Source organism: Manacus vitellinus, unplaced genomic scaffold (genome assembly GCF_001715985.3).
Source record: "Manacus vitellinus isolate BGI_N305 unplaced genomic scaffold, ASM171598v3 scaffold_12_pilon, whole genome shotgun sequence".
Taxonomy (NCBI): domain Eukaryota; kingdom Metazoa; phylum Chordata; class Aves; order Passeriformes; family Pipridae; genus Manacus; species Manacus vitellinus.
The window spans coordinates 18,561,522-18,574,005 of record NW_021938949.1 but is presented as its reverse complement, the minus strand read 5'-3'; the positions used below and the strand labels follow the sequence as shown (position 1 = coordinate 18,574,005).

The following is a 12,484-nucleotide window of genomic DNA, read 5'->3' as shown; positions in this document are numbered from 1 at the left end:
GACAGGAGGGGGGAGCCAGGGGGGGGTCGGGCTCTTCTCCCAGGAACCAGCAGTAGGACAAGAGGGCTGGGTCTTCAGCTGTGCCAGGGGAGGTTTAGGCTGGATATCAGGAAGAAATGCTTTCCAGAGAGGCTGATCAGGCATTGGAATGGGCTGCCCAGGGAAGTGGTGGATTCTCTGTCCCTGGAGGTGTTTAAGGTGAGACTGGATGTGGCATCAGGACCTGGGAACCACGGCGGGGCTGGATAAAGGGCTGGACTTGAGAATCACAGAATCATAGAATCAGATGGGTTGGAAAAGACCGCTGAGATCATCTTCAGGTGAACAACCCCAGCTCTCCCAGCCTGGCCCCAGAGCAGAGGGGCTTCAGCCCTCAGAGCATCTCTGTGACCTCCTCTGGACCTGTTCATGTCCATGTCTTTCTTGTGCTGAGGACCCCAGACCCAGACCCAGAACTGCAGGGGGGTCTCACAAGTGCAGAGTAGTGGCAGAAATGGTCAGGCACGATGGAGAAAGACAGAAATCAGACTATTCCAGCACAGAGCAGCATGGTGTTTGTGCTACTCCACTGACAGAAAGGTATCTGGTTTGCCACAGGAACTCACTGGGAAGAACAGGCAGGAGCCTCACCAGGGATGCTCTGTGCTCTGGGGTCCAGCAGCCCCCCAGCACTCCCAGAGCCCCCTGCCCCTGCTCTCCCCTCCCCCTGCATCACACTCACAAACACTCACCAGAGTTCCAGCTTGACCCTTCTGCCATCCAACAGGATAGTAGTGGTCTTGTAGTCAATTCCTGAAAGAAAAGCAAGGAAAAGCTGAGCAAACACTGGGAATGTCTTCAGAGACACACAGGAACCCTGCTCTGCCCACCCGGATCTGTCACCTCATGTTTACTGAAAGGGATGTTCTCTCCCCTCTGCTCTGCTGCCTCTTTGTGGAGGACAATAGAGACTTGATAGAAATAGGCTTCTGCTTCAAGGCAAAGACTGCTCTGCTGGAGCTCTATCCCTCCTCCCTGAAAATGCAGTTAACCCCATTGTTTCTTACGATTTGTCCATTGTTGGATAAAACCTGTCAGGAGAGGCTGGATGGGGTTTGGAGCAACCTGGTCTACTGGAAGGTGTCTCTGCCCATGGCAGGGGGTGGAATGAGATGGGCTTTAAGGTCCCTTCCAACCTAAACCATTCTGTGACTATGTGAGATTCAGTGGTTTGCAGCATTATCCCATATGACTGATAATTTAGACTTTTGGGGGGTGAGACACACTCGTTTTATAAGCATCTCCACTACCTGAGCCTGCAGTCCCAGCATCTCAAACATCCCTGCCTGCAGTCACAGGACATTCTGAGAGGTGGCTGATACAGAAAATCTGCCCAGGGAATGCTGTTTCTTCTTCTGAGCAGCCCTGGGGTGTGGATCCCAGAGGCAAGGCAGGACACACTCCCCCTTATGAAGGGCTGAGAAGGCAGCACAGACATCATCTGCTTTTCACACACAGCACCAGAACCCCCCCCAAACCACAACACCCAGCTGTGCTGGCACACAACTCATTCACACAAGGGGTGTCCAACATCTTCAGACACACGAGGAGTTTGTTAACAGGGGGAGCCTGCCTCACAGTCAGACCAAGAAGTTTAAAATGGGCAACTCCACTTGCAAGCAACAGGTTCAAATGATGCAAAACTCAACCCTCCCCACAGCCCCAGGCACAGGGGTAGAGTCACAGCTGCACCTCCCACCTCCTTCCCGAAATCCAGGTGCCCAGGAAAAGCAGCTTCTCTGCAGGCTCTAGTTAATAAGCTTCAAGTGAAGTTGCTTAAACAAAAGCACGAAGCACCACCACTGCACACCCACTGAAGCATCAACTAATTTACAGCCCTCTTTAATAAAGCAGAGTCTCTTCACTCTGATTAGATCAACTTTATTTTTTCCTCTTGCCAACAGATATCAGACTTTGAATCTGTATTAAAACCCGACCTGCATTTCCCTTTCCCTGCAAGGAGAACACTGCCCTGACAACCAAACAGACAAGTTTGTCAATAGAGCAAATGGATTTTTCTGAGTCATCTGCAGGAGTTCCCTGTTAGTGAAAAACAAATTAGATTTCAGCCTTCACAGGGTGCTATAAAAAGCAATAAAGATAATTATCTTAAATCCCAACTATTTCCAGAGCTTTATCACAGAAAACAGACAGTTTACATTTTATCTTCCTCCAGAGACAAGTGACTGATCTGTATTTATTTTCAGGCGGGTATAAATCTCCTTCATCCCCAGGGATGGCGAGGAGCAGTGGGAGCAAGGAGGGAGTATTCAGACATCTTTCCCCAGCAAGGAGGGAGTATCCAGACATCTTCTCCTGCCAGTTCCTGACCCAGGCTCTGATGGGCTGTTGGGAAGGGGCTAATTAAGCCCAGTGTGCTGTTTCAGAGACTCTGCCCCACGCAGAACCTCCTCCTCAGGCACAGGAGCTCCTTGCAGGCAGGAGCCCTCGCTCAGCAGTGCAGGCACACAGATGGAGCAGCTGCAGGAAAGCACCAAGGAGGGGGAACAGAGGCAGTTTTCAGGGCACAGAAACCACATTTCCAAAACTGCCACTGGTGAGGTGAAACAAATCACTTGATTATGAGCCCTTAAGAGAGGCTCAGCTTGACTGGGAAGAAAAGAAAGCTCATTAATGTAAATGTCAAACACACAAATGTCTTCATTAGGCTCCACACCCACAAAGTGTCCATCCTACATCCCCAACATGGGGAACATGGGCTCCCTGTCCCAAATATTCATGACTCAGTCACCAGAGAAAGGCTTTAAATACTCTGTGTTCATCTGAAACTACATCACATACCTTAAACCAGAGTGACACCAGTCTTTGGTTGTTTCATGTATATATATATGTATATATATATAAATATATATAAAATATCAATAATACAGCCATGACCAAAGCAGAAAACCAGTAAAAAATGCACTGGAAAACTTCCTGGGGGAAGTTTCTTTCCCCAGGGAAAGAACAAACAGGCAAAGCAAAAGCCCTTCATGTCCTTCACAGTGATGTCACACACAGAGAAGGTGTGTGAGATGGGGGGAGGAAGCACGAGGTTGTCTTTGTACCTGCAGATCTCCCTTCCCAGGAGTCAGGCAGGATTGGCAGCCCAGAGCTCCTGGGGGAATTCCCAGAGCTCCCCACGATGGATGGTTCTAGCAGGGTCTCCAGGTACCTGCTGCCCCCCACACTTCATGCCAAGTGCAAAAGCTCAGTGAAAAAAAAAGTACCAAACCTACCCCTTCCCAATTCCAGGCAGCTGGAATTCCAGCCAAGTGGTTTTGTTGCCTGGCTCAGGGCAGTCTGTGTGTTTGGGCAGAACTTCTCTCCTTGGCATCGGAGCACTGGAGGTGGAGGGGGGAGGCCTTTCTGAGGATCACCCCCGTGGCACTGCTGGGGGACTGCTCTGAGATGGTCACACACACCTGAGTTAAGGCAGAGCAGTATGTGGTCAACGGGGTGCAGGAAAGTGCTGTACTTTTTAACTTGCACACACCCAAACTGGCACTAGGGACTGCATTTACAAAAGGTTTTGGAGCAAACTCTGCCCACAAGCTCATTGATAAGGACCAAAATCTGTACAACTGATGTTTTGGAGAAGATTTCAGCCTCCCTCTTCCAGAAACACTCAGAGCATCAGGACAGCTCAAAGGGACTCCCTTTTGGTATGTTATTTTTCCCAGCTGGTTAGCATCCCAGGCAGGACACAGCTCACAGCTCTCCCACAGCTGTGCAGGATGACCCTGGTTCACTGGTGCCACAAAATCTACATAATGTAGATGTTGGAATTTTTCCCCAACGTTGCCTCCCACCCACTCCCCCCATCCCCTCCCCGGGCTGCCAGGGGTTTCTCCTCCTCCACCTGGGGATTTGGGACTTTGCTTTGTTTTCTTCTGAAAGTTTTTAATTGCACCATTTGTTGTTTATTCAGATTTTGTTAATAAAAAGCTGTTTCTTTTTCCCTTTCCACACTTCCACCTGAAGTCTCCTTATTTCTAAGTTGTAATCTTGTTAAACTAAGACAGCAGCCCAGCTCGCTTTCCTAGGCCCAGCCTACAGCTCAAGCTCAGCCTTGGCTCCTCCCTCACCCCAGGGACATGGGGACAGAGGGCCACAGCAGCCACTAGATGCCACCTCTGTGCAGAGGCTGAGGGCAGGGAGACAGTGCATGGCCATGGCCACGCCAGGGCTGCTGCTCTGCCTCTGCACTTCAGGCAGCTCAAGGGCAGTTTTTAAAGTTTCCTTTTTGTAGTTCACAGAATCAGAGAATGCGCTGAGTCGGAAGGGACCCACAAGGGTCATCAAGTCCAACCCTGGCCCTGCACAGGACCATCCCAAGAGTCACCCCCTGTGCCCCAGAGGATCAGCCAAACCCTCCTGGAGCTCTGGCAGCCTTGGTGCTGTGCCCACTGCCCTGGGGAGCCTGGGCAGTGCCCAACCACCCTCTGGGGAAAGAACCTTTTCCTGAGATCCAACCTGACCCTGCCCTGGCACAGCTCCAGCCATTCCCTGGGTGCTGTCCCTGGTCCCCCCAGAGCAGAGCTCAGTCCCTGCCCCTCCTCTGCCCCTGCCCAGGCAGTTGGAACTGCAGTGAGGTCTCCCCTCAGTCTCCTCCAGCTGAACACACCAAGTGCCCTCAGTGTCCTCACACGGCTTCAAATCAGGGCCCTTCCCCATCTTCCTTGCCCTCCTTTGGACACTCCCTAAGAGCTTATATCTTTCTGACACTGTGGTGTTGACAGGTTTCCCCCAGCTGAGCATCCCCTCTGCTGGCAGCCAGGCACAGACATTCCAGTTCCAGCCCTGATGCCTCAGCAGGGCCGTGCTGCTCAAACCCCACCAACCCCACGCGGTGACGAACCAGCCCTGCCCGGCCCTCAGGGAGCGGCGCCGGGGCAAAGAAACCACTCTTGTTCAAAGCTTATTTTATATCAACTGATCTCCTCCTGGACCAATATCGAGCATGATGCAACACAGTGAATGAGGCTTGGGGAACAAGTCTGGGCTGTTCTCTCAGATTTAGCACTTGGGCCGACTCCACTGCTAATTTTCCAGCCCTGCTTTAGACTCCTGCTGACGCCATCCCAGCCCCGTTCCTGGAGCAGACCTGGCACAGGGCACTGTGCAAAGGGATCTGCTGTCACCAAGTCTGATGTCAGACACCCCATTCTCCTCTGCAGAGCCGGGTTTCACACTCCCGGGCAAGGCTCCAGGGAATTCCAAACCTTTCCTTCTACTGCCAACTGGTCTAAGGAAAACCTAAGAAAGCAAAGCCATTTTCCCATGGGAATACACAGGATTTGTTATGGGAAACTCTGACCTCTTCCAGATTACTCATGCAGTGCACAACACACTTTGCATTGATATCACCTGGAAACCCCACACCCAACCTGAGCTTAGTTCAAGCTTTCACCCAAAAGATGACACCTGATGTGAGTAGGAAAAGTAAAACCCCTCCAAGAGAAATGACAGTTTTCTGTCATTCCCTTTCCCCTTGGGAATGCATGGCTTAGAGACAGGGCTACCTCCACTCAGCCAAGCCCCTGAACTGCACCTGCACGAGCCTGGGAAACACAATGGAGGAGGCAGCAGGAAAGCAGGTACCTAGATCTGGAAGTCCCACTGGAAAAGGCAGAAAGACAAGGGAGATGTGCATTTCCTGCTCTCTCTTTAAACAGATTGATGACTCAGGAAAATTGCTTTAAATAGCTCAAATGAACAAGGCTCTGTAAATATTTACTGCTGAAACACAGTGGCCTCTGGGCTCTGTGTGGGTCTTTGTTTCAGAGAAAAGGAGACAGGTTTTGCTGTTGCAGACTCCTGAGGTGCCCCAACGCCTGGGTGGGGGACCAGAAGGGTCACCTCCCCTTAAAAAGGCAGATTTGAGCAAAACCTGAGAGCAGCATGTGCCTTTCTCCTGCTTTAGCTTTCCAAGGGGATCCTCACTCAGTGCTGGGGCGAGAACGATCCCAGCTCTCGGGGTGATGCCAGAGCCAATACTGCATTTTAGGTGATTGGTCCAAATGAAGTGTCCTCTCTAACGATCCAGCTGCCAACAGCTCCACTGCACCTCCACAAACACCACAAAGGTACAACCAGGACTCACCCCATAACAGAGGGATGAAGGGACCCATCCCACTTTAAACCAGACATCAGCAGGTTTTCCTGAGACCTCCCTCGAAGGCTGGGCAGCAACACCCCCAGTCTGCATCCACAGTGTCTCTCAGAAGAACATAATTTATTCACAAATCTAGGGCAAAAGACATTCCAGGTGAGGTTCAAAAACCTCTTTCCAAAGGAAAAAAATTTTAAAAATAATAAAAATAAATCAATGTGCTCAAGTGAGACATTGATACAGTTTGAAGGCACTTGCTTTTCTTCTCAGAGACACCCAAAGTCATTTCCACTTTGACACTTAAAGTCATTTCCAGTCTGCATGAGTCAGACTGACCAAAGATGCTTTTGCCACCTCATTTCTTACATGACTGTTTTCTGCTTGTGGGAGCTCAGAATCCACCACCTCACTCTGTTAGTCCATCGACAACAAAAACCAGAGCACATTACTTGAACTTCATTAAAAATATAATCAGTTCCCCCAGCTTACAGATGTGTGCTGTATAATGCCACCTCAGCTTTTTTCCTCCATTTTTTAAATTAAATTGGGTTTCATTTATTTATAGTTCAAAAGAAGACAACCAATCCACTGGCAAAGTGATATATAAGGTCAACAGGCAAAACTGGAGGTTTGCAATGACGATGAGCCAAGGCCAATCCTTCATTCAATGCACTATATAAATAAGATCAATCGAGGGGACTCTGTCACACCCCTACAGAAATGCTCTGCTCCACTGGGAAGTCCCAGCACTGGTTCACTGCCTTTCCAATCCAAACCTCCCCATACTGTAGAAGAGGATAAAGTCCCCATGATGCATGTGAGGAATGTGTGAGGGAAGATAGTTTGGACCAGTCCTGCCTCGAGCAAAGGCAAAACCACCCGTGGGATTGGTTTCATCCAAGCACTGGGTGCACTTGGTGGCTGATGCAGAGGGACAGGGAAACATGATGTGCCCCTCAAGGAGATGTGATTTTTGGGTGAGAACAGTCTATGTTCAGTTGTATGATACTGGTTGCTGAATGACACTGCCACTGTGTGCCAGAACTGCCAGGGACAGTGAGGATGGACTGCTCCAGATACACCAGTCCTGAGCTCCTGATGCAGCTGGAACCAGCTGACAGCACACCAGCCCTCCTGCCCTGGGAGACATCCAGGATGGAGAGGACCCACAACCATGGACTAAATGAACTCAACAGACACCCTGGGGGGATGGTCACTGACTATGGAAATGATACCTTATGTGTGTATATACATATATATGTATATATATAAAAATATATATATGCTCTTATGTATATACATATAGTGGGAAGGTGTAGGATCTGGGTATGACACGGATGGTATAGAATAAGGGGGGGAGAATGCCCTGGTTCTGGCCAAAAGACTGTTAATTTTTGCAGTAGCCAGGAGGGGCATGGCCAGGACACTGAGGTTATTCTGTACCACCTCACCTCATTGCTGGGGGCAGGGAGAAGGGACTCTTGCTCACAAGCCACCAGGATACGCTCACAGTGCCACCACAGTGCCTCACCCAGCAAGCCTGGAGATGGACTTTGACTGGTGACTGTCATTAGCACAGCTGAAGCCACCACGCCACCAGGGGCTAACTGAAAACGTTGGATTTTCTCCCAGACACCCCCAGGCTCTTCTGTTTGCCCACAGGTCATCAGCTCTGCCCAGTACAGAAGGCCCTCCAAGAGGTTTGTGGGGTTAGTGCCACACTGACCAGTGGCTGCTGGGAAGAGGGGAGGGCACAGGGCTGGAATGAAAACACAGAGAACACACATCAAATATTTAACTTGCTGAGATTTCCCAGTGAACGGGAGTAACCAGCTGTGAAGAGCTGGTTGTGCTGCATGGCATTGGAGAGGAGAAAGGGATGGAGGGATGTGAGAGCAAAGAACTGAAAAATTAAAGACATGCCATGATTATAAAACAGGCAAACACTGTCAAGAGCATCCAGCCAACTCTGCCTTGAATTTGTAACCTGTGTTGTGACAATCCTTCCTTCTACACAGGGAAGCCACAATCACCCAGTGTGCAGCTGGTCTTAAATGAGTGTTTTCACTGCCACAGATATAAGATAAGCACCCAGAAACACTTTAGAGTGGGTCAACAGACTGTAAATCCTTTTTAATTTGCTTTTGCAAACTGAAAACATTAAGAATGAATCTCTGGTGAAGCTTCTCAGCACCAAGGACTCCCGGAGCTGGGGCTAAACAGAGATGGGTAAATTTGGTATAAAACCTTCATCACCAGGTCAGACAATGCTGTGGATGCCAAGAACACCACGACAACTACGAATTTTTGTGAGAACATAAACTATGCAGAAAGCCCTTTCCCCTCCCTAGCAGTCAGGCTCTCCAGGCCAGGCTCTCCAGGGTGTCCCTTCCTCTGAGACCCTCTTGCAGGGCTGGCAGAGCCTGGCTGGCTGTCACTCAAGGCGACCCCCCCAGTCCCCTGGCACACCTCTGGGGACATGTCTTTTGTCACACAAGCCAGCTGTCATCTTACTGCTGTGTCCACAAGACACAAGCTGCTGAAAGGTCCCTCCCTCTCCCACCAAAGGGCCTGTGCCAACCTGCCAGCTGGATTAAAAGAGTTAGAACCAAACAAATAAACTGTGCAAAACCCATCACTGTGGCTGCTCCTCTGCCTGTGCCACAGACTTTGGAACTGAAGCCCTTCTGTGCTCTGCTAAGTCCAGCCTAAAGCCATTAGTGCAGAAATTAATTTATCCCAAATGCCAGCAATATCTGAGCAGTGTCCAAAGGTGACTTGTTTACTCTACCAAGTCCCTGGGTGTCACAGATGTTACTAGACCTTTCCAAGCCATGCCTGAGGTGGCTGGGGTTTAGAAGGGAAAGCCTTGCCCCTGTGTGTGCAGCCCAGGCACCACGTGGGGCTGCCCAGCAACTTTGGAAAGCTGGAGCCACTCTGGGGGAGAGCAGCCAGGGGCCAGATGCCCCATCCCTGCTGAGCACAGAGAAAAGGCAGATGCAGCAACACCCAGCCAAGTCCCATCCTCACCAACCAGCCCAAGAGAACAGAGGGAAGAGAAGTGCTGGGAGGTCACAAAACTGAGGCCAAAAGGTGGGTGGTCACAAAAAGGAGGTCACAAAACTGAGGCCAAAAGCAAAAAGCTCCAGGTCTGCACTGGGCCATGACAGAAGGCCAGCTCCAGAATAAGAGCTTCATTCCTACTTCCAGGCCTTGGCATGCAAAAACCTCACCCCAAAACCAAGGCAAAACCCTACAGACCACCCCCACAACCAAACCAACACTCGCTCTTGGGGCTCACAGAAAGAATGTGCACAGCAGGGACACTGGCAGAGCAGCTCACAGCAGGAATTTGGACAGCAGGGACACTGGCACAGCAGCTCACAGCAGGAATTTGGACAGCAGGGACACTGGCAGAGCAGCTCACAGCAGGAATTTGGACAGCAGGGACACTGGCACAGCAGCTCACAGCAGCCCTGAACAGAGACCCTCCCTGGGAGGTTATTTGAGGGTGAAATCCCCCCACCCACAGGGTGCTGCCCACAGGCAGCACTCCCAGCAGCAGCTCTGCAGAGCCCAGCTTTGGGGGGGTACTGGGAACATGACACAAGGTGAGGCCCAGAGCAGCTCCACAGCACATCCCTGTGACATACACACTCCTGGCTTCTCCACAGGCTCTCCCCCAGACCGAGGTGGGCACTGGCCTCCTGGGACTCGTCCTCTGGCAGAACCATGTTCCACAAGACAACAACAGTAACTACACTCCCATCACCATGTTCACATTCTCCCTCTCACTGCACCCCACATTCTGCACCTTTCCATTTAACAACTGCTTATGGTGGGGATGGTCATGAAATGCCAACCTACAGCAACTGGGTCCAGAAGCCAAGTTGCTGCAAGAGCAGAATATGAAGCCAGGATGCACTATGGTGTAGTTCAGAATGTCTTATTTTGGGTCTTTTTTCAAGCCTTCACCAACCTGTGATTAAAAGAGCAGAATTCACCTATCAGACTTGTTTGATTGTGGGTAAAAGCTGATAGGGAAAGACTTATTGCTTCATTTCCAGTCAAATGAGGGCATGGAAATCACAGGTAGCCAGGAGCTGTTGAGAGCACGTCCAGAGCAAACAGGTTTAACCAAATGTACTAATCCAACACCAAACCCACTCCCAGGCAGAAGGCAGCTGCTGGGGCACAGGTAAGGTGTGCACCCAGAGACAGAGGTCTCTGAACAGAGGATCTCAGATCCTCCGATTCTATGAGTAATTTAAAAACAGGCAGCAGCATCTGTATGTAGAAGACACCACCTGCTCCTACTGTGCACTTAGAGGAGTAGTTACTTTCTCTGTCATCTGTAAGTAATACTAAATCATTCAGAAAAAATGTGGTATGAGGGTATCAACACTAACAGACGAAAAAAGTGAATTCAAGCTATTCAAATAACAACTGATGAAGTCACACGACCTTAAAAAGTGTGTACAGCAGCACATTAACAGCAGCAATTTAACCAGTCAGCTCAGAGCTGGGAGCCACGGGAAAAATCCCTTCCCAATAACACATGAGCTCATCAGTTTGAGTCATGCATTCAATTACCTACTCTTTAGATAGAGAAACAACAAATTATCTTCACCAACAACAGGGGTCAGCCAAACAAAGGTGGATTCGTCCCAGGTCTGTGCTTTTACCCCCCAGTATCACTCCTTGGTTTCGAGCAGGGTGAAAAGTTCAGGTAAAAGTTCCCAAACAGCACCACTGCAGAATAACCCCTGTTCCTCCCTGCAGGGCTGAAGGTCAGCAAGCACATGATGCCACCTCTGTGCTCCTGCTCTGCCTTGTAGCTGAGCCCTGGGAAAAGGACTGAGGGGTCTCAGTTGTTCTGGGGTGCGTGGGAGACCAGCACTGCTGGAGATGGGAGCCCCTGCTCCAGCCTCCATCTCCTGCCCCCAGCAGCACACACCCCCCCACCCTCACTGCTCTGCTCAGGGGCAGGCCACAAGGAGTTCCCCTTGTTCTGGTGTGCAGCAGAGGAGTGTGGCTGGTTTGAGCAGAGCAGCCCAGCCCCACGTCCCAGCACGGAGCTCTGCCAGCTCCAGGGAGCTGCCACGGCTCTTGGCAGCTCTGGATGATACATCCACCACCCTGCCAAGCACCTCGTACTGAGACACATGTAGAAACAGAGAGAACAAACGCCTTGCAATTATCTCTAGTTACCCAAATTGGTGGGTTTTCTCCAGAAAAAACATACTCCATCTTCCATTCATATCCGCCTCATTTCGACTGAGGGATTTCCATTTAGCCTGGAAGTTCTGCTCATATCAGTTTGTTCCCAGGCATCTTCATCTCCAGCTGAGGGCTCCGAGGAGGGGATCTCAGGCAAATAATTGCTTGGTTGATTTTGTAACCAGCCAAAAGCAAAACACTTATTTGGAGACCTCTAAGAAGCCCAGATTTGCAGAAGAGCTCACTTGTCCACTGCCTGCTCCCAGCCCAGCAGCGACGTGGCCCTCACACAGAGGAGCTCTGTTCTGGGCTCAGCTAAGGGTGACAAGTGCATCTGAAAACAGCACTCAAAGCCAGGAGCAAATCTGTTCCTAAAGCTCCAACAATTTCAGTGGGCACGCGGGAAGCTCCAGAAACAGTTCAAAGTCAGTCCAGAATTGGGGATGTGAAGTGGATTTGTGCTTTAGAAGAAAATCAAGAATGATTTTATGCAGAGAAGTGACAACAAACAAAAGAGTTTCTTCATGCTTTGCAGTTCAGATCTCCATAAAAACTATACAGCTGCATGCACAAACAAAGGCAGCCTGTGAGGGAAATCAGAGGGCACCAAAACAGTCTGCATTGTTGCTGGATGACCATACAAACACCAAGATATGCTTGGAGACAAAAAAACCCCACTAACCAACACTCTAAAATACCCAAGTATTTGTACTAAATACCTTCAATATCCTGGCCCTCCAGGATGTTTCTGGACACTGTGCAGGGAAATGTTGCTCTACAACATCAAGCTTTCTCGGCATTGGACCTGCTCCTGGCGCACGCTAGGCTCACCTGCCCACCTGCTCAGGGATGCTGCAGAGGCTCAGGATGTGCAGGATGCCTGGCCACCCATCCACAGCCCAGCTGGCACCTCCAGGCTTGGCTGACAATGGCACAGTGTCTCCAGGCCGATGCTCTACACCCAAACAACCAGAGAAAGCTGCAGCCCTTTAGCTGGGTGTAGATGCACCATGTGCCTGCTGAGCACAGGCACTTCCAGAGCTCCATAAAAACCTCTCTCTCCGTGGTGAGACACCACTCACCATGAATTCCTCTGGCTCCTGAGTCTGG

At 50.4% G+C, this 12,484-nt stretch overlaps 1 protein-coding gene across 1 annotated transcript in view; it reads right to left on the bottom strand.

The window, feature by feature from the left end:
• The window catches only part of RAB40C (RAB40C, member RAS oncogene family), a 24,781-nt gene extending 18,584 nt beyond the window's left edge, over positions 1-6,197 (bottom strand). Inside the window, exons 1-2 of the mRNA XM_029957915.1 lie at positions 6,146-6,197; positions 732-792 (exon numbers count right to left, since the gene is read on the bottom strand). Coding sequence (XP_029813775.1) covers positions 732-792; positions 6,146-6,173 — 89 coding nt within the window. The 5' untranslated portion in view covers positions 6,174-6,197. The remainder of the gene's footprint in view (positions 1-731; positions 793-6,145) is intronic.
• Between the last annotated feature and the right edge of the window lie 6,287 nt (positions 6,198-12,484).